We start from the raw sequence: 22,689 nt of genomic DNA on the forward strand, positions 1-22,689 counted from the left end.
CTTACTAGTCAGGAAATACTATAAAAGTATTTAAAATTTCTGATTTAAGTATTTATGTTACTGTTCTTCTCGTGCATTCACTGCAGCATACATTAAAATATGTTTTTATATTATGCATATATTATATGTACGTGGTATGTGAGCTATAATTATGAATTGAGGGATGTGACAGAGACTTCTTCTAGTAGTAAAAAAAAAAAAAAATATTCAGCTCTTGCTCTTTTAACAAAGGCATCCTACAGAGAGTGATACAAATTATTTTGACCTTTACTATGTTTCTGCAACAATTAATGAAGCTTACTTTCAACCAAGTTTTTTTTAATGCACTGACTTCTACTTTTACTGTCACTAGAAGTGACAGGCTTAAACTTTAGAGCATAAGATAGCATGTGTAGACTGTCAGCCAACAGAAACTATAAAATAGGTTTTAGGTATTTTTGCTTGCTGCGAATTTACACTTTTGTGCTACTGTAGGCTGTTGTAAGAATATGAAGAGAGAACTAAGCGATTATCTTAACAATAGCAGTTTTTAGGGAAGTGCAAAAGCTCACCTGAAGAGTTTCCATTCTACCTTGAAGCTGCAATCTATCTTCCAAATCCTGACAACGTTCTTCTAGAAACAGAATTTGTTCCTGCAGTTGATTTCTTTCCAATTCCAACTCTTCAACTACACTCCGTAAGCCTATTTAAGTCAAAAGGAAGAATTAGTTCAAGAAAGATCTATTAAAAAATCCTCAAGTCTAGAAATGACTTTCACCTTTATATTCACAATTTTTGCCATTGTTGGGCACAATTAGATCTTAACCACTTCCAATGGAAATGCTTGAGGTCTTGTTCATGCAAATATTAAATGATAAACATACCCATAACTTTTCAAAAACCAAAATCTACTTGCAAAACTCACTAACTCATAGAGAACCTAGCAGAAATATTTTAATCAATATTGTGTCCCAATTAATAATAAGAATGATGTTACTTTAATCATAAGTTAATATACTTACAAGATCAGATTTTAAGCTATATTAACAAACTAAACTGGTCTATATCAAAATTTGCAAGTGCATCTACTGCATTTTACTAACAATACATACTAGTAGCTTATACCACAGACAGAAGAGCATATCCACACTAAAAAACAGCTGTTTGATCTTTAAAACAAAGCACACAGCAGTGCAATATAATTCTGTTTTCCAAACAAAACAGTTACATAGATTGGAAACACACTCACAGGAACAAGACTCAACTTAAAAACCACACGATCTTGCTACGTAGGGTACTTCACAGGCAGCAAGGCTCAAACAATTCCAGTGTTTAATAATATTTATATTCTACTTCTGAACCAAAACTAGGCAGTTCATCCAGCACGCACATGCTTAAAATGAAACAGAAAAAAACGCAAGCCAAAAAAATTCAACAAAGAATAGGATACACCACAAATGGGTTGTTAGCTGAATTTTGAAAACAAAAATAGACACAAAATACAGAGGCTGTGCATGCTTTAATAAACTGTCTAGTCTCTATCACACCTGCATTAGGTGAAGTGTATTCTGGCCACCAACCTCCCATATTTTCTCCTTCAGCTGAATCAGTGCTATCCAGGGTGACATTCAATGCTTCTTGAAAGCATTGTTTTCTATCAAAGCTGTACTCTTCCTACGTGCAAAATATAAGAATGACATTTAATTAAAAGAAGAAAAGAAGGAAGGGTAAAATACATATTCTGTTACTAGAAGTGTAGTTTCAGTTAAATATTATAAAATCCAACAAGTGATTCAGGTGCATAAACGTAAGCATGTGTGACCACTATGGACAGCTGTCTAGCCTTAAACTGTCACTTCCAGAGAAGGAGAATCTTCCACAGTCTTTGTGCAGGACCTGCTACAGCTCTAAAGACACCCTCAGGCATCCGAGAGGCAAACAGATAATTATGTTTGGAAACGTTAATTAGTTCCAGTTTCCACAGTTAATAGCATCCTCTGAAAATCGAAGTACTGGCATTAACTAAACATAAAATTATGCTTCCAACAGCAGTTTTATGCAAGTGACATTCTAATTATTCTTATAAAATACTGGGATTTTTTTTTTTTTTTTTTGCAAGCAACAGCACCAAGTACCAAAAAGTTAACTCAAATGAACTGACACTAATTACTAACTATTCTATAAATCTCCCTGCATAGAAATTAATAAAGACTGTATCTGACACAAAACATGGCCTTAGCATATGAAGCATGTACACAGCTACAAGGATATGAATTACTCCAGAAGGAGACTCACAATTTTTCAACGTAAAATTAAGCAGGCTCATGACTCAAGGAACAGAGAACTGGGATGCCACTACAATTGTTCCTCATCTTCTGGCTACATTCACAGGCATTTAAAATTTACTACCAAATCTATCTAGTATTCACTTACATAACAGATCTAAGCTCATAAGCCCTTAACCTATCCAACTGTAAAGCATCATATTTTCATTAACATTCAGGTAAAAATAGATATATGTAACTTTTAACCCACCTGAAGATTCCTGTTGTTCTGATTACTTTTTCTTCCCTCCTGATCCAGCCTGCCCATTCCTTGAACTGTGGTCAGTTCCTCCTCCAGCTCCTGTTGCCCTGAGACTATGGCTGGATCAGAGCAGCCAGGAAAGAACCAGTCATCCTCAATCAGTTTTGTGCCACAGGAAAGGAATTACAATTATATCAGACACTACTACATGAAAAGAGACCTGGGACAGGCTGAAGTCCCTATGAATGACTGACAGAACAAGATTAAAGAAGCAATCCACAGCATTCACCTTGTGATTTCCCTCCAACGTTACTTAGTAGAACACAAAAATAAAGACTGTATATCTATCTCACTAAGAAGAAGCAAACTGAAGGCTAGCATTACTTCTTCGTCACGTTCACAAGAAAGTCTTGATACAAGAGATTGGAAAGGGTGAGTTTACGCTAAAGTAACAATAATAAATCCAACCAATTAAAGGCCAAATTACATAGGCTTTTGATTTACCAGGTTAAAATATACCCAATTTGTATAATAATATCAGCTGAGACAGCTGTGCTTTTTGTAATGTGAACAATCACATCAATTTCATGTAAGTAACGTGTCTATTTCGACTTCAATTTTAGTACGAGTATGATAATTTGAGGAAGTCACAAGCAAGCGTTACACTGCAACTGGTATCAAACCATCTTATCATACATCAATAATACCATTCTTTTAAAGACAAATACAGAATCATTGTTTAAAACAAAAAACCACACTGAATAAATTCAGAATATGAAAGCTAAGGTATGCATCTTGTTCGCTGTTAGAAAGGCTTTTTCATTTTAAGTACATTCCCATCTGTTTTGTGATATGACAAAACACATTTGGGTTGACAGAGTAGGTAACAGGTGTATCATGCAAAGCAGACAAAACAGAACAGCTGGTGAGAAGAAATGAAAATAAAGGTGGCTCCATACTTCAACTGAAAATAAGACAATCGCAGATATAGCTTTCAACTTAACCGTATCAATACACAGTTGTCTTCATAAAATGCAAAGTCCAGACAACATTCTACTTATGCATCAGTGAAGTATAACCCCAAAACTGTTAGGTCATACTGGGAATGCTCAGCTTTCATCTGAATTGTACAAGGATAACTTATTCAACAGATTTCATTAAAGCACATTCATATACCACCTACTAGATGGGAGTAAAGTTCTTCCCATAATATTTAAAAACTACATACTTAACAGTCATAAAAGATTCAAGCAAAAAACGTTAAAGAAAACCTTTAAGGGCCATTCAAGCAGGACTGCAGAACTGGATTTCCCTAATGGTTTTAATTAAATTTTGGTTTCAATTAAATTGTGGTTTCTTGCACAGTCACTTTATCAGCATTCATTCTGCACACTTCTGTGCAAAAATGAATTCAACTTTTTTTTTTTTTTAATTTTGTATTTAATCACTACACGTGCTTTTTCAAAGCATATATGTATATTTATATAAATATATAAATGCCAAATTCTGATCACCTTAAATGTATGCTTACAGAACTATTATTGTAGCCCAGGAAGCAATTCGAAGAGAAAGTGTTATTTAATATCAGAATTTAATTCCCTCTTTAAAAAAATTAAATGCCTTCAAGTTTAAATTGAAGACATCTGCTTTTAAGCATCACCAGAAAGAAAAGTACACTATCCTTTAGGAACCCAACTATTTTTGGTTTTGATAGTGAAAGGAAAAACGACATTACCATTGTCAGATGAAAAACAACAATGTAGAAATTGGAGCTTTAGAATAGTGTAAAACCCTTTGTTAAACATTAAAACACTTTCAGTTAAATTCAGCATTACTTTAACAATAGTAAGTAAGTAAATATATTTTCTAATGTTTTGCAGCAGCATAGGAAGCTTTTCATTTGCAATTATATCTAAAGTAAAAACCTGAACAAAACACTTTTATTCTGATTCACAGTGCATTCAAATTAACTAATAATGCATCTGTAATTCTGTAACTGTTCATGTTACAATCTTCAGTGGTTTGCAGAGGAAACAAGCCAGAATTTACAGACATCAGTCAATGCTATATCCCCCTAAGACTGTGTAGCTCTTCATACATTCATTCCAAAACAGAAAATTGCCTTACTTGGCAAATTCCCATAGTCTATGATGGAACGAGTAGTGGGTTTCTGAATTGCTTAAAATATTGGTAACTAATATTAATCCAAATAAATCCTGTAACTTACATGGGGGAACATAATTGGTTTTTTTTTAAATGCTACTGAATTTCAATTTCTATTAAGAATTTCTAAATAAATTCAATTCTTGTTTAGTTATATCCAGTTGCAGCAAGCTAAGATTTTTTTCCTCTAGAAATATGGAGTCAGCTGTTACAACAAAGAAAAATAAAGAAACACGACTCGGTTAGTGTAAATGAAGAAATTGGCTTTGCAAGAGGGAAAAAAAAAATTAAGTTGAAAGACAGCATTTGTTACACATACTGTTAAAACCCACATACCATCAATGGCAAATATTATAAGGTACTGTTGGCAATTTCCTCAAAAGAACCATCATCAGAAGAAATCAGCAACAGTACATTACAAGTTGCCATTGCTGCAGGAACCTGCATGCACAAAACTGATGGGAAACTATGTTCTCACTGGCTGACCAAATCGCAGTGTAGGGTAGGAGTGGAGGGGGAAGGGACGCTGAGGGCTCATCAGGTGTAACGGCAGGAAAAAAAACACCAAAAAAAAACAGAAACAGAAAGGTCATGCTTATCCCAAGGGGAAAAAATGCAAAATTAAACACAGACTGACGCAGATGAAATTTTACAACTGCTATTAATATTGCATGTGGGTCTGTAGTTACCACATATGAGGTAACAGGTAGTTTTAATGAAGGGAATATTATTTTCGTCCAAAGCATTACATGGTAAAACTCTCAAAAAGATGAGACAAGATCTTTAAAACATTTCTGTGCTTATATACTGAACTTCCAAATTCATCCTTTAAATTAAAAATAATTACTCAATTGCACATTAGAAAGAGAAGACTCAAGTTCTTTAACTGAATTAATTATGATGGTAGGTTGTGCACATTATAATGTGCTGTTAATCCATTAACTAATGGGACAAAAGTTAAAATGAAGTACTAAATGGTCTGGGAAATAAGCAGTAAAAACTAACTGAAATTTAACCAGACTTTTATGAGATTTAACAGAATCTGCTTCACTTTTTCATCAACTGTTTAATTAATAATTTAGAAAATTTCAATACTTGAGATTACCCAAAATGTGATTTTCTGTAACACTTACTGTTATTCAGCCAACCACACAAGTGACACTTGTTAACAGACTACTAAAGGAAAGTTTCTGATTAATGACATTTAAAGGGAAAATTTGTCCTGCATTTTACTAAAGCACCACCCAATATCAAATTTAAACCAGTACCACAGTTTCCCACACCTTTACTCCCTGTTCAAGGCAGGCAGCTTTAACATACGGTGAACTTTTTAAGCACTGTTCATTCATATGTGGACAGTACGCTTCCGAAGTAAGTTCAACATTTCTTACAGAGCAGCAACTTGGAGGGGAAACAGAACAAGCACATCTACTCATAAAAATGATACAAAGAAAAAAAAAATGAACGTATGGAAAAAAGATTCAAGGACATAGGAAAAAAAATAAAAAATGCAAATTTAAGCAAATTCACTAGCTATATTTAATTCTCAAGATTACATAAATTAGTCATGATAGAACAGTATAAATTCAGTCTGCAGTAGAACACACAAACATGTGAGATGTGATTGCACATCATATGTATGTGATAATTTAACTAAGAAAAACAACCCACCTTCTCTCTCCTCCTCAATCTGAGCCATTCTCAAGGCCATAGCAGATTTCTCTTCTCTGACTCGATCACGCGACTCCTCTGATTCTGGTGCATTTTCTTGCCATTCTAAGAGCTGATTCTGCAATTCATCCACACTACCTGATTCACTAGCCTAACAAGAGAGAGTGGACATGAAAATATATTCACCAAACCCCACTATGAACATAAATGACTTTTTAATTTAGCAAGCCATTCACAGAGAAAATTATCTGTATTATTTACCACTTCACATACATATCTGTGAAAATGAAGATATTATAGTAGATGGTAAAAAAGGCAAACCTCACCACTTAGCAAAATATCTAAAATGCTACTTGCCAGTTGCACTTTAATCTAAAATACTTTTTAAATAAAAAGTGGGGTTTTTTTTAACCAAAATATTTTTCTTGTACATTTTCATCTTGAAATATTTCAAAGTAGAATAATATTTAACTTCCTTTCCTTGAGATAAGAAATCTCTATTACTTTTATCCATGAGTAGAATGTTTCTGCCTTCCCCTCAAAAGAAAGCCTCGTTTTATAAATGCAACAATCAAACAAACAAAAAAATTTCATTAAAGTTCATAGATAACACTTTCAGCAAAGTATGTTTAAACTGGCTTTGTTGTTGGGCTTGCACAAAATCACTTAGCACTAAGAGTAACATATGCTTTTAATCTATCTAGAAGTCTTTTGGGATAATTTTCTGAATCTTCTCCCTTTCTCATCCATATCTGGATATTTGTTAAGATTTCATTTGTTATTTTCTTCTGAAAGTTACTCAGGTCATACACAAAGTAATAAGAAGTCACAATTCAATAATTTCTGTTAAATGTAACTAAATAAATCATAAGCAGTTTAGGGAAACATAATTTAAAGTATGTAAAAAAGTAAGTAGAAATCCACATTTAATTAATTCAAATCCTGTCAGCTTGTTACTTAACAGCCACTGACATCTCAGTTTCATGTGTCACTCATCTGCAACACCAAGATTCAATGAACATACTTTCCAATGTGCCACTTGAGCCAATCAGTAATTCATACAAATCAATTTTAAAGTTAACCTGTGAAGCTGCTCTCTTTGTAACTTGGTCAAGATCAGCTTGCAACTTCCTTTGCTGCTCTTCATAGATTTCTAGCTTAGCCAGCAATTCTTCTACAAAAAGAAAATCATGAATTAGGTTTGATACAATGCAAAACCATAGGAAGATCAATAAAAGCATGGAAAAGAGATTCAAAATGGAAATTTAGATGATTGATTTCAATAAGAAGCCCTGTGCTGGGCTGTGCTGTCCACTTACCCACAAGACTGACTTCTTGTTTATTAAATACTGATGAGTGCTTTAAATTTAATCTGCTAACAATTTAGACCACTAAACTGAAAATTCTACCATTTTCCATTTAAAAAGAAAAGTCATAAAAACTAACAAGATAACACAAAAATAATCTCTCTGAGCTGTATTTTAAACCTAGTTACCACTCTGAGGTTTTATACAAGTTTTTCTCAAAATCTTTATAACAAGAAAAAAAAAAAACACATTTGAGATAATTCTGAATTTAAGCTCACTGCTCCTTACCATTAATTATACACACTCTGTTACATTTTCCAAATATGCTCATTCTCATTTTTCATCCTAAGAAAATACCTTTTCCAGTTTACTAGAGAACCTGATACACATTCTGTCAAATACAACAAGGCCTGAACTATAAAGCACAAGAAGGTTTAGGGAAGGAAGAACCGAGTTGCAACTCTGAGTTAAGTAGCGTATGCTGTTGCTCAAAGCAGCATGAAGTTACTTCCAAATCTGTTTGAAAAAAGAAAAGCTATACATTGGAAATTTAAAACAAACAAGTCAAAAGTCCATTTAACCCTCCCTGTCTCTTTACTCTGAACCATCTGCAATACAGTAGTAAAAAAAGATATTTTTATTAGCTTTTCTCCTTGTTTTACCGTTCTGAGTTCTGATTTCTTGTAATGATTGCAGTTTTAATTCCAGTTCTTCTTTTTCAGCTTCTAATTCTGACACACGATTGTTCAAGGCTGACAGATCATTATTCTTCGATGAAAACTAAAACAAAAAGCAGCTGTAAGCTTTTTAAATGCATCAAAATTTGTACATTTTGTTGTTGCAATTTCCTCCTGTATCAACATTTAGCTTCCATTCAATTTTTATACTATTTTTATACTCAAATATAGCCATTTTGAATAAATTATTTCAATATTCTGTTTACCCCATATTTTACTTCTTTCAATCGAGTAAAGACATTTTAAAAACAGGTTTGTAGCATTAAAAAAATGCTGCACATACATTTTTCAGCTCATCTTCCAATTGTTTGATTCTTGATTTAGACCAAGCCTTCATTTTCAGAAACTTAGCTTCAGATTTGCTGGCCTCTTCTGTCTTCAATTTCAGTTGTACTAAAAAGCAAGGCATAAAAATTACTTAAAATCCTAGAACGATTATCAGTAAGGGACCTATGTTTAATTTCTTTAGCAACTGAAAGTAACACTTAAACAAGACAACTGTATTTAGAGAACAAAAACATTAAGAAATGTAGTGAGCAATTTACAGTGATATCTTTATATTCCCATAACCCTCATAGTAACAGTGCTTCTGCACACGTACCTCTTATGGTGATAACTTTTCCAGTGGATTTTATGGAATTCTATTTGAAAAACGAATGAAATTGGCATACAGTACGAAAGGGTATGGTGCAAAGTAACTTCATACATGACAACTTTTTAAATAGGATACCTTCTAATTCTTCCATCTTCTCTTTGGATGTAGATTCCAGATCTGCAACATCTTTTGAGTTAGTCTGCCCACTACCAGTTAATTCTGCCACTTGTTTCTTAAGCTGAAACAGAGCCTGGTCTTTCTCTTGCAGCTCAGTTTCATGTTTCTCTTGAATTTCATGCAGCTCAGCATTGTATTTCTCCCTGACTTTTGTCATTTCAAGCATGTGTTTCTCCATCATGTCTTTTATCTGTGCCCTCAATACATGCCTCTCAGCATCCAGTTTGGACTGGAGGTTTTCTTTTTCAGACTGCAGACGTTTCATGTTTTCAGTAATCTCCTGTTAAAAAAAAAAAAAAAAAAAAAAAAGGTTTATTTTCTTATATGAAGTATTTTCAGTATTTTCAGTACCACTGTGAAACATTATATGTGCATTCTTACACACTTCATCTTGTCATAATCAGAAAAGGGTGCTGCTTTGGGCAACTGGCTCTAGTACAAAAAACCCAGCTTCAATTTCAAAGGGCTACATGGGAACTTCAAAAAACAGCACTGCTATTTTTGGGTGCAAACTACATACAACATCTCTCCATAGGCAAAAGTGGAATAAAAATGAACGTTTTGATGTATGGCGTAAAGGAAAACTGCAAGAATCTAACAGTGATATCAAGGATTGAGAATGTTCACTACAACACCATTCAGATGTTGTTACTTACATTGTTAGAATTTAAACTAGCAAACTACAATCTAGTTCTTTTTTACAGAATCCTGTTGCTAACTAGTTCTCTGTTGGTGCTTATTCTACTTTCAGTGCTTTCACATTAGTTATAATACAACGGCTAGAAAAGATTACAGATCTCCCTAACAGTATGACAGCAGCTCACCAGATTAGATTTGTTGTACAAAAGCCAGCATTCATAATCCATAAACTGTCCATGTAAAGAGGCCGTGAAGGACAAGAGAGACAATATTTTTAAAATGTGATTATACTGCACATGTAAAGGAAGACTTCCTGCTATTTTGATACTAAGACCAAGGATCCACCACAGTTAAAACTGCTCTAAGTTCATGTCGTCATATTTCACCCTTCCCACTATCTTCAAGCTGTGCATTTCTGTCCCCTCAATGCATTAGCACTGGGTACTATTCCTGTAGAGCATCTTCCTCCAAGATGCATCTAACCCCAGGAAGAAAAAAAACAAACAAAAAACAAAAGCTTGCATAATGCACAACACATAATAAATGTGAAGGATGAATAAAGCACCGACTCAGCTAGGATAAGAGCTTGTAGATCATTCATTTTTGCTGTGGATCCTGACTGTGTCATCAGGACAGGATGCCTACCTGGTTACATACATAGTTTAAATAATTTCTAATAGATTGTGAGTCTGATAACCCTCTTGACAAGTGGAAAATATTTTAGAAATATTATGGCTGAATTGCTGGCCCTGACACTTCTTAAACAAGTTGTTTCAGCAGAGTCTCAAAAGCTTGAGAACTGCAATGTCCTTTTCTTACATTGTTGAACTGAAGTAGCAGCACTCAAAAGGCTATAATCAGGGTTCACAATAAGTGCTTAAACACAAAGAACCCTGATTAGCTATGGGTTTTGCAATCAGTAGAAATACTTCAAAAGGAAGGGCACACTACTAGCAAAACATTCTCTTTAGGGAACAAAAAGAAAGCCTCAGTTTTGAAGTTCTCTCCAAAACTCTTAACTAGAGAAATCAGTTTTTTGACAGCAAAAAGTCTTTAACATGTAATAAATGAATCAAAACTATGGGTGACAACTGACAATTTTGTATTTCACGGGATTTATTTCTCCTTAAAATTCATTTCCTAACTGAAATTAATATTTGTTTGCACAATCACGATTACATTATCAGCATGTGTGAAAACCACCCAGAGCACTGCCAAAGTATTTTACATAGAATCATCTTTGTACACAAACAACAGTTTTCAGAACTTGTAATTGACCAGGTGAGTTGAGCAGGGTGTATATAGCATTTCTTACTTTCAATTCCTGGTCCTTGGCATCCAGTTCTTTTTGCAGCACATCTATCACCTGTGTTCTTCCCAGCATGACTTCTTCCTTTTCGTGGAGCTTCTGTTTCAAGGCCTTCAATAGCTAGTAAAAAAAATCAAGCTATCAATATAGAGGTTAACACTTTCAGAAGACAAAGTGAACGTCCCATATTTAGTTTCCAAACAAGACATCTGAACAGTGTCATACAGGTCTTTGTGATTCTGTGATACTCACTGTTAATTACATTATTCCAAACTCCCACGACTAAGTCAAAGCAATTTACCAATTTTCCAAAGCAACACACCTGTTCCAAGTCAGCACTTGCATCGGATTTAGCAGCTAATTTAAAGAGCTCCTGCTCATGCTTTTTCCCCTGTGCTTCCAGCTCTTTTTCCTTTTCATGAATTATATTTTGAAGCACACGTACCTAAAAACACATACAAAGAAAATATGAAACCTGTTCAGAAAAGTACATTAAAAGAATACTGAAGTAACTGAAGTACAGCAAGATATTGTGTTCTGTAAGTTGAGTTTTGCTTCTGCTTAGTAGTAAGTATAGTAATCAGTCAGTGATTACCAAAGACAATGATGCATACAGATAAACCTCTAACTTGCATGAAACGTGCCTCAAATCTACAATAACAAACTTCAAATGACAAGAAAGACACTGAGGCCCTGGAGCAAGTCCAGAGAAAGGCAATGAAACTGTGCAGGGTTTGGAGCAAAGTAACTGGGATTGTTCAGTCTGAAAAAAAGGATGCTGATTGTATTCAGAATGGTTAAATAACTCAGAAAGACCTGTAGATGCTGCATGTGTACACTTCTGCACCTTCAGGAACAGTGCCACAAGGAGAAGGCTTTAGGGGTTCTTCTTACAATGCTCCACAACTCATTTTACTCATTTACATCCTAGTTCCTGTGCACAGACATCAGCCACATTGTTAAAATCCTTCCTTGCACAATATTTCATTTTCAATAATCACCTGTACAAACCATCTACTGACAGTCCCATTGTTTTTATTTCATCTGATGACTATTTAGACCTTAAGAATCACTGAAAATTCAGAATGGCTTCTCTCAGATATTGAGATAGCACTACTACAGCCAAGACACCACTTCTTCCACCAACAAATGTAAATATTTTTACAGTGCTTACTTACATTTTCTATATATGTGGCTTCCATCTTTTGGAAACGTTCTCTTTCATTGCTCTGCACATTTTTAAGACTCTCAATCTCTTCCTGGAACAAGCTGCATTTTTCTTCACTGTCTCCAACCTTCTTGTTAAGTTGCTGAACAAGAATCTCCATGCTTTGTAGGGATGATTCTTTAATGGATAGTTCGTTCTTTAGAATGCAAACCATAAGATGATAAGAAGAATGGCTCCAGAATAAAGAAAAAGCAATCACTAGGAATCAGCTTCTAGCCTTTCCTCTAATGTTAAGCACATTAAACTAGAAATTCAGGTTTGGTATAAATTTGTATGAAGTTTGTCAGCAGATTCCAAAGTCAATATTAATGATACTGACCAAAGCAAATAAATATTAGCTCTAACAAAATAAATGAGATAACCAGTGAAGAAATTGTAGTCACATGAATAACGACAGATTATTTATGCTTCAGAAAAGGACTGCTCACGTAACAGCAGGGTTTGTTGGGTTCCTTGAAATTGCTATGAAACATACCTTCAGCTCTTCGGTGGGCAAGAGTACTTCATTGTTAGCACCACCTGATCCACATGCTATCTGTAAATCGATGATATAGGCATCTCTTTCAGCTAACTTCTTTTCTTTCTCTGCCAGCATGGCATCCATTTCAGTCCCCCGATAGCGCTGAGCCTCCAATTCAGCATCCTGAAAATGAAAAGACAACACAGCATGTAATCTATACTTCTATCATCTACAGCTCAGAAGAGCAGTTTGTACTACCTCCTTACAGCCTATTTTAAGTTACTGAAAAAACTGCCACCACATTTATAATGTAGTTCAATTTTAGCCACAACATTTAATTACTGTCTGTTTCTCAGTGAAATTCTGTAGCACTCGCATTCCTGCCACTTTCTACAGTCAATAACAATATGCACAAAACACATAATACAAAATTATTCCTTGCTTGCATTTCTTTCTGTAATGAGTTGCTTTTTGTAACTGAAACAAAACAGCATTTTAATTCAAAATAAAAGGTTTAAAGATGATATTAAACCACACAGGTCATACAATTTTTGCTTTTCCATTTACTATCAAAATACCACAGAAGTGTTCTAGAGAATTCATTAACTGAAGACACAACAAAACAACTATTACTGTATTTTCTGAAGCAGATTAAAACATTATAACGTGGACGTTGTGTTGAGTGACATGGTTTAGTGAGAACTGTTAGTGATAGGTGGGTGGCTGGACTGGATGATCTTGTAGGTCTTTTCCAACCTTGGTGTTTCTGTGATTCTGTGATATATCCTTCTCTTTCTTCTCAACCAAAAACTTTCTCAGAACATCTGTTTAGCCTTTAAATGTAATCATGCACCACAAATGTGAAAAAAAACACATGCTAAGCATCACTTAAAATACCACCTTTTTTTGTAACTCTTCATTTTTTTGTGTGATCTGGGATTCCAGTTCTTCAATTCTCTTTCTCAGCACCAATATTTTCCCACGGTTTGCTGCAGCATTTTCCTGGTCACCATCTCTTGATGCCTGCAAACACATGGAGTCTTTAATACCATAAATAGGTAGTGACTGATTTTGGGGTACCTCCACCTATTCCAACAACAATATTGGTGAAATAAAGTACTCTTTACTTTATTTCCATTCCCTTATATACAAATCCAAGAAGCTAAACAAAGGCAGCATGGTATTCCTATTAAGCATGTAGAAATCATCATATTTAAATTATTAATGATAATTATTGATGCAAAGTGAACTGAAACATGCAGAAGGGGTATTTATTTCCTCTGGCCATTGTAAGCCACATAACCTGGCAAGTGTAATCAATATAACACAGAAGAAAGAAGGGACTGTTGGAGGGAATGGGGAAAAAAGCGTCAATTAAATGCCTCCAAAGCACAGTATCTACTCATATGAAAGCACTACTACAAACAAATTTTAAAAATCTCTGTTTCTGGTAAAATACTGGTCAGCTAAAATGAGAGATTACTGCATTTAATCCAAACTTTGCTTCCAAGGCCATTTTTAGATTTCCAGGGTTGTTCTGGTTATTAAAATTACAAGGTGGTTTTTTAGTTTCATTTCTTCTCATAAACATATATTCCTGACTCACGTGTGAAGAGTTTAAGATGCAAATAAGACAAACAGCAGTATGATTTTTTTAGTTTTTTATTTAACTAAAACAATTTGAAAGCAATACACAATTTTCTAAATTTCTATAACAAAATAAATTAGATAGAAACACACAGACTGGCAGCCAGCGACTACAAAGTTTTTCTTGATTGCAACCTGATCAAAGCAGCTCAAAATTGGGACTTGAGGTCCATATTCAAGTCTGGCATATTAAACCGTCCACTTTCGAGCTAAAAGACACTTACCTTTTTTGGTTCTGTTTTTTCCTCTGAGCCTCCTGATGCTGACAACTGTTTCTTAAGTTCTTCCAGTTGTGAGGTTAACGATGCAACCTTGGCTTTGTTTTGCAGCTTCACTTTGGAAAGTTTGGCATCAGCAGATTCCTTCTCCTCCTACAAACATCAGAGTCACAAAGAACTTAAATCAGCTCCAGGAGCAACTGCATCCTTCAAGTCTCCCATTAAAAACAAACAAACAGATAAAAATCTAAAAAAAAAAAAAAAAAAATCCCTAAGAAATCTAAATCCAAAACAAATTTTTCGAAGAGAGACTGCTGCTTGTGTAATATTCAAACTCAGTTAACTTTTGGAACAGACAATACATTGACAAAAAGCTAGAACACCCAGGCCTCATCTGGAGTACTGTATCCAGTTCTGGGCTCCCCAGTACAAAAAAGACAGGGATCTCTTGGAAGGAGTCCAGCGGAGGGCCACGAAGATGGTGAGGGACCTGGAGCATCTCTCCTATGAAGTAAGGCTGAGTGAACTGGGTCTGTTCAGCCTTGAGAAAAGGAGACTGAGAGAGTACCTGATCCAGGTCTATAAATATCTGAGGTGTGGGGGGCAGAATGGCGAGGCCAGACTCTTTGCAGTGGTGAGTGGAGACAGGACAAGGGGAAAGGGCCAGAAACTGCAGCATAGGAAGTTCCGCACAAATGTGCACAAGAACTTCTTTACAGTGAGGTGACGGAGCACTGGAACAGGCTGCCCAGGGAGGTGGTGGAGTCTCCTTCTCTGGAGATGTTCAAGACCTGCCTAAATGCTGACCTGTGCGACCTACTGTAGGGAACCTGCTTTGCAGGGGGGTTGGACTCAATGATCTCTGGAGGTCCCTTCCAACCCCTACAATTCTGTGATTCTGTGAACAGCTAATTGTTACCAATGCATCCTGAAGTTCCTCCAGTTGCTGTAGGGGACTGTTAAGCTTTTATATACAAAATCAGCTTATGGCAAACAGGACTGAAGTATTTTTTTTAAGCAATCTTTTTGACAGGAACACATACACAGTACCTTTAACTGATGGTCTTTATTTCGAAGCTCAGCATCCTTCTCTCGAACAAGCTCCTTTAGCTGTATTACCAGCTGCTCAGTACTTGCCAGCTGTTCAGTCAAATCCGTCACCGACATGCTTCTTGCATCTTGTGAGCCCACAGCCTGCAGACATTAACTACACTTTGAACAAACAAAATGGTGCAGACAATGCTCTTTGTGCAAAAAAATCACCTGTTTTGGTACAATTTTTTTTTTGGGGGGGGGGGGGTTGGGGAGGGGGCTTGAAAGGCAAGAGGGTGCATTTGTTTTCTGAACACATACAGCAAATCTTTTTAGAACACAACATTCAAACATGCATCTACTATATGTGCACATACCAGACTGGTCATAGCTAGTTTGACAGATATAGTAACAGAAGGGGTTATATAAAACCATGTTAAAAAGATCTCGCAACACAGCTGTAATGATCTACAGCAAAGAGTAGGAACATTCCTCACTGTACTATGGTTCAGTCAGACCATTCCACCATTTTGTTTAGACCCAATAAATCCCTATATTTTGCCACCTCAGAAATTCCTTGCAGTTTCTTCCTTTTCCTCATCTTTATAGATTCTCTTGTACAGCAACCTTCCCTTCTGTCCCTAATCTAAGATCTGTGTGGAATCATAAAAAGAAACCTGAAAGATTTCAAGTGGATCTTGCTAACTCTATTCGAGGCTTTAAAGAAAGCTTTATTTTTTAAGGAAGCAGAAGTAAAAAACAGTATCCCTCACCTTTCCCTCATTAAGACTTTTTCAAAATAAGCTTTAACGTAACTATAGCAATAGTTCATTTAAAATAACTTTTTTTTTTTTTCCTTTATGGGGGTCAACAACACTGACTTTGAACGGCTAAACAAATCATGAAAATAATTAATAGCTACACCAAATGTTGAGCAACTTAATGTACAAGGGCTGAACTTTCTTAACTACTGGATTTTCATCATGACATCCAGTAGTACTGTTACTGGACCTAGAGGTAACAAAATATTTTACTGAACACTATGCACAAATAACACACTTGGGATAAAGCCCATAAAATTTCTCTGAATTTGCTCTTAAAACAATGTAAGCATAATGAAGAGGAGCAGAGCAGTGGTGTTATGATTAAATATCACATAGAATGGAAGCAAGAACCCAATTTGACTTATAGAGTCATAAAAGCGAATGATGGTAAAAGCAATTAAGCAACTTCTTTATGAAAGAACAAATACATATTATTAGCATAACATCCATTAGAGAAATTATTACTGAAAAGTAGCTCATTACTTACTACTGCTTTGGAAGGAGAATCATCTCCACTACCCCATTTCCACATGGTTTCAAGATGGCTATGAAAAACATAAATGAAATAACACAACAGTGAACATCAATGGCTCTCAGATAACTCTAATCAACTCGTCCTCTCTGCACATTTCAAAGTAAAATATTTGAATCTAACTTGTTTGTTCAATGGTGACAGCACCTCTGATTTCCATCGCATTACTAGTTGCTAAGATATAATTACATTTTGTATAAAATATGCATACTATGCCTTTTGACTCCTAGCTTGTAAGATGCCAACGCTATTAAAAATATATATATCCAAAGAAGCCTTTAAAATGTAAATACTGTAAAGTAGTATTCAGCATAGTTGCTATTTCCACATGTAAATAAAAGATAGAAGCACTGCTAATATTTAACCAGACCTTAAACACTGCCTGCCACTGCAGTATGACAGGGTTCATATCAACTTGTGGTTCTATAAAACCACACACATAAAATCTTCAAAGAACACCACCCTGCATTCCGTGCCATGCGACCATCTTCATCTGAAAAATAAAGTCAGTGCTGCAACCCTTGAAGTCACTGATCAGTCTATTAAATACCAGCAGCTGACGCTGCAGGAGCAGCACTTATTCCTTGCTCCTTTGCTCTGCAGCAAGCACCACTGATTTCTAAATAGTAACAAAGTATTAGACACACATAATTGTAGTCTCTGGCTGTGGAAAGCTGTAGACATAAATTAAGGCAACTCAGGGCTCTAAAGCGGCAAAATCCTGAAGGACAAAAGGACAGAAGGCAGCTCAGGGGTTAAGAACAATCCTGCATAATAGTGATAGGCCTGGCTGAGAAAAAAAACGGGCAGCCTTCAAAATATCCCATGCTGTAAACACCAGACTGTGCTGTGGAGATGTATATTAAGAACAGACAGATGTTGCTCTGTTTGGATAATACTCCAAACAGCAGCACAAAGTGAGAAGCCAAGCCCTACCTGTTCTATAATCTGCACTCTCCACTGGCAACACCCATCTCTACAGCATACTTTTGAAATATGCACGCACAGATCAGTCAGCACTACTGAATTTGGAAACCAGTTTATTATAAACATTAGCACATAGCTTACCTTAAAAAGTATGCAGAATGATAGTAGAGACTGCTTTTAAAGATGTTTATCTTCTAAAAGCTAAAACCAGCAATCACAGACTGCAATCTATGGCCTACGTTATCTACAAGGTCAAAATGGATTATGCTAAGATTCTTTCCTAACATTAAAACCAACAAAGTAACTATGGGCTCGGGGATAGAAATTATATAACTTAAAAGTAAAAACCCTATCTATGACTCCTCCAGAGCCCTAACATCAAATCTGCTCTCATTAAAAAGCTCATTTCCAGATACATAAAAGGGTTACTGAGGTACAGAGAAGCTAAAAGGGACTCACTGGATTAATATGGTGGTGTATTTACATTTTACTTATGAATATTTCAGCTCATTTCCAGCTTTGACTGAAGCAATTGCCTTCAGCCATTTCATGTGCCAGCATTCCTACTTGAATACCTTAACTGCCACTTTCCCAATCATCTTTATTTATCGCAAGGTTACTAAATATTGAGAAGTTTTCCAAACTAACTTGGAAACACAAAAATTTCTCACCCACCATGAAGCCAACCAATAGTGATTTTTGCTTTTCTTATACTGACAACAAATTAAAGCACCAAGGCTGCAGCTGGAATGCTCAGCACAATCCTTTCTCCTTGCAGTATTATTTAAACAGAACTTGAAATCAAGTCTTCTATCCCAACTGTCCTTCCAGTGCTAGCCTATTTACTGGACACAGCACTATCAGTCATCATGCACAAAAGAAGCTGAGAGTCCAAACGATCTGTGGCTACCTTCTCTGTGTTTGCCTTTCTGCTGCAAGATCTACCTGCTCACTCTCACTTTAAATGTTCCACGCTGCTCCATCACTGCCAGTACCTCATCCTGCTCTTCATCTTGCATTTCCTACCATGCTGACCATCATCCTCTGTCACGCACTATACGCTCACCTCCCTCAGTGCACCAAGGAACAACAGGCAGCATACTCAAACTTTCTGCAAACTCCAAGAGATGGAACTAAGGTTTCCTCAACTGCAGTGAAGGAAGTTTCTCCTTACGCTCCAAGGACAACTGAGGTTTCAGCTCTTATCACAATGGGATTTTATCAAACAAAAAAGCTCCTCCGGCAGCTTTGGCTCCACAATCGTCCATTCTATTGGTCCTGCTCCAGCTGCAGTCAAGTGCAGCTAAAAAAAATCTAACCGTGCATTCAGCTGGGGGAGTTCCAGCCTGCTCACTTCCCTGAGCCAGCTATGTCAGGGCCTGGCACAAGGGGCAATGAAGAGCACACAGCTATGGGCAGGGCTCCTTTCAGCAGCAGCACGTACAGTGAGAGGTCACAGAACCCCCACACTCACTTTCCCCACGGCTGTTCAAAGCCATTCTGATATAAGGATGGCTTCATGCACACTCACTGAGCTTTCAATATGAAGGCATCAGGGGAACTCTTCTCCTTCTCTACAGAAGCACATAGCAACAAACAGAGGCAGAACTACCAGGGAAGGCAGTGGTGCTCCCTTTCTCTTCTTTCACACGTCTTCAGTAGAAAGATTATCAACAGTGCTTTATTACTTCTAATACAATTCTTTGAACACTTGCGCTTTAAACACAGAGACCAAAAGAAAAGCGTGTCCATGTATTTATTTTCTCACTGCACCTGCACAGTTTTGCTTTTACCCGATACAGATTTAACAGCAAATCCGCAGTTATCACACGCGCTTGTTACAAACAGCTCCTCGAGAACACAGATCACGCTCCCCTGGAAAGCCGGCCATCCCTCCTGGCCGCACACACTTCCTGGCAGTGCCGCCAGCACCGTCACCGCAATCCATCCAAGGCCCGTTCAGGCTCAGGGCCGAGGCAAAACACAGCCCCAGCGAGGAGGCCCGGCCGGGTCTTCCGCCCCTCACCCGATCGCCCCAGCTTGCGAAATGGCTCCGCGCGGCCCCACTCACCTGCGGGTGCCGGTGGGCGGGCGAGCCGCGCCGGGCTCCACGCAGCGCTACCGCCTCCTCCGCCTGCGCCTCGGCGCGGCCCCGCAGCGCCGGGCACGGCAGCGAGCCACGCCCCCCGCGGCACGTCGGTGTTGTAGCGCCCCCTGGCGGCGCGGAGGAACCTCGGCCCTGAGGGAGCGTGGCGGCCGATGACTGACGAGAGAAGGATTTGTCGGGAAGAGACGAGCACCTCCGCGAGTATCGGTGCGCTGCGGATGCGGATGTAGTGTAACGACAGCCGCACCGTCAGTGTTCTCGGAGATGAAGTGGAACAGCTTTCCCAATATGACCAATGTCACAATGTCGTTGCTTTTCCCAGCGTGCCCTTCTTTCCAGTTCGCAGCTGGTGCCCTGTGACTAAGGACGCCATTTATTACAAAGACTGCCTGGTCCTTTCCCCCAGCTGCTGCCGGGTCGTGTGATGCGAGGCCAGGATCTCCCACAGGCACTTCCCACTGAAATTCCCAGCCACGTCACGGCCATGGGCTTCCCGGCACCGCGTGCACGAATGCTCTCAGGAATAAAGGCTTCTTTGGGAAGCGCGTGCATGGGAACAACAGCACTGTGTTACACCCTCACAACACACTCGGACTAGCCAGCATTTGAAAAACAGGGGCTGGAAGGCATCTTACCGAAAACTAAACTCCTAACCACTTCAACAAGACCGGCATTTGATCAGTTCTAGAGATTTTCATGTGCAGGAAAGAGGCTTCAGATGTAACAGTTCAAAAGATACAGGTAACAGTCCATCTGCATTTAGGTAGTTTTCCTCATTTGTTTCTGAACAGATTTTTCTGCATTGTATTTATAATTCAAAAATTCTAACAGCAAATGACTGACCTCATAAATAAAGAAACCTCTGTGGTTCTGAGGCAAAACAGAGCAGCAGGAAGAGAATGTACATGGAGAACGATGGAGCTATAGAAGGCTTACACGCCTCTGAGTCCAGCCAGCCCTGTGGCCTCTTCAGGCCCAGAATTACAAAGTTTTCCACTCTCATACATAGGAATGTGCATACAAGTGCTGCCTGAGGAACGCTGCGTTTTGATGCCTGTTGCTTCATTGCTCCTTGTTTGTATTACCTTTTCTTAAGGGATTCTTGAAAATTAGTTTCGGAAACTGCTTCAGAAAACTTATCTACATCTTTGCTCCAAATATTTTTTAATGGTTCCAATTCAGTGAAAGAGGCCGAAACTTCCTTAAACTTCAACTTTTCTTTGCAGTGTGAATCGACCTATGTAATAATCCACACAGCATATAAACTCATGAGGACTGTATCATCCACAAGTCTTCCTTACCCTTTAACCCAATGTATCAACTAGTCTTAGAAAGATGGGAGTGGAAATGACACCCTGCTTGCTTCTGGAGCCCCAACAGCCAAATCCACTGCTTGGTTCTCCCACTCCAAAATGCCGTGTGCTGCATCAAGGTCCTGTTAGTGTGATATTAAAATTGCATCATTAAGTCTGAAAGTACAGCATGCTGGGAGAACAATGTGCATCTCACAAATAATTGGCTTTAGTGTTTTTGTGTGCCTTCCAGCCTAACTTCCCTGTTATGAACTCCCTTCAGCCCTAATGCTCATTTTACTCATCAGCAAGCTACACGTCCCTCAGAGACGTGTGGAGATTTCTCTGTTGGGACTTCCTTACCTCCTTAGCAATTCCTCCACATTTAGGAGGAATTGCTCCTGGTTTGTTAGCCTCCTCACTTCTCTCAATCCAATCAGAAGTGGGAAGAAATTTCTTGCTCAGCTTTCTGCTGAGCTCTCTGCTTTCTCAGTATTGACAAATATAGCATGCTCAAAGGTAAACAGATAAATACTGGGTTTTAATTGTGCAACTAATTTAGAATGGAGCAAACAATTTAGATAATTTAAAAAACTAAAGAAAACAATGACAACAAAACCCAGAAAACAGTGACATGTTACCCCAGACTCCATGGTAATGTAGACAGCCACAGGCACTAACCTGCATCTCACAGAACACAGTTAATCACACAAAATATTTGCTACCCATCCTCATAATAAGGAAGGTTTTACCACCTTCCTTTACTACCACAGAAATTTATTACCTCTGTGATTACAGAATTAACTCTTCTTGTTAAGTCTTTTAAATATTAATCCTTTTTTTGTTTGCTTTTTCCCCTTTTTTAAACTTCCCTTTTCCTACAAATTCTCCACGTTCTTTCTAAAATGTCTCAGCTCTATCACCTTTTATTATTTTTCCCATAGGAATGTTGTACCTCTACCAAAGTATGCTATATTATATGCTTTGGCACTGACAACTCTTCTTTCCCAAATGATGGGAAATTAGTATTTTCAACAGGACATTCCTAAGAGATTCACATCTCTTAGGCCACATATTCTACTGCTTCCCTCCTGTGTCATACCAGTACTACTTCACTTAGAGAAAGACTGCTAACCCTCTTTGTTTCCCAGCATAACAACTCCCAAAAGCTATAATCACTCTGCCAAAACTCACTGATTATATGTAGCAGCCACCTCCTGGTCAGAAATAAGAGAAGCCTTGCTCACATTTAAGGAGAGTCTCCAGATGGAAAGTACAGATGCATCTTGCTTGGAAATGAGAACTACATTGGGCTGTAA

The 22,689-nt window shown here is 37.4% G+C and overlaps 1 protein-coding gene across 1 annotated transcript in view; it reads right to left on the minus strand.

Moving 5' to 3' along the window:
* LOC122176949 (golgin subfamily B member 1-like) overlaps window positions 1-20,117 on the minus strand; it is a 43,158-nt gene extending 23,041 nt beyond the window's left edge. The window contains exons 1-17 of the mRNA XM_042865969.1: window positions 20,043-20,117; window positions 17,000-17,057; window positions 15,707-15,850; window positions 14,663-14,809; window positions 13,692-13,814; window positions 12,807-12,974; window positions 12,282-12,467; window positions 11,426-11,548; window positions 11,110-11,223; window positions 9,114-9,435; window positions 8,667-8,776; window positions 8,309-8,426; window positions 7,422-7,513; window positions 6,339-6,490; window positions 2,515-2,668; window positions 1,527-1,653; window positions 552-682 (exon numbers count right to left, since the gene is read on the minus strand). Of these exons, the coding sequence (XP_042721903.1) occupies window positions 552-682; window positions 1,527-1,653; window positions 2,515-2,668; window positions 6,339-6,490; window positions 7,422-7,513; window positions 8,309-8,426; window positions 8,667-8,776; window positions 9,114-9,435; window positions 11,110-11,223; window positions 11,426-11,548; window positions 12,282-12,467; window positions 12,807-12,974; window positions 13,692-13,814; window positions 14,663-14,809; window positions 15,707-15,850; window positions 17,000-17,044 (2,256 nt within the window). The 5' untranslated portion in view covers window positions 17,045-17,057; window positions 20,043-20,117. The remainder of the gene's footprint in view (window positions 1-551; window positions 683-1,526; window positions 1,654-2,514; window positions 2,669-6,338; window positions 6,491-7,421; window positions 7,514-8,308; window positions 8,427-8,666; window positions 8,777-9,113; window positions 9,436-11,109; window positions 11,224-11,425; window positions 11,549-12,281; window positions 12,468-12,806; window positions 12,975-13,691; window positions 13,815-14,662; window positions 14,810-15,706; window positions 15,851-16,999; window positions 17,058-20,042) is intronic.
* Between the last annotated feature and the right edge of the window lie 2,572 nt (window positions 20,118-22,689).

This window comes from Lagopus leucura, unplaced genomic scaffold (assembly GCF_019238085.1).
Source record: "Lagopus leucura isolate 7727_CA_CO unplaced genomic scaffold, USGS_WTPT01 Super-Scaffold_1, whole genome shotgun sequence".
NCBI classification, from domain to species: Eukaryota; Metazoa; Chordata; class Aves; order Galliformes; family Phasianidae; genus Lagopus; species Lagopus leucura.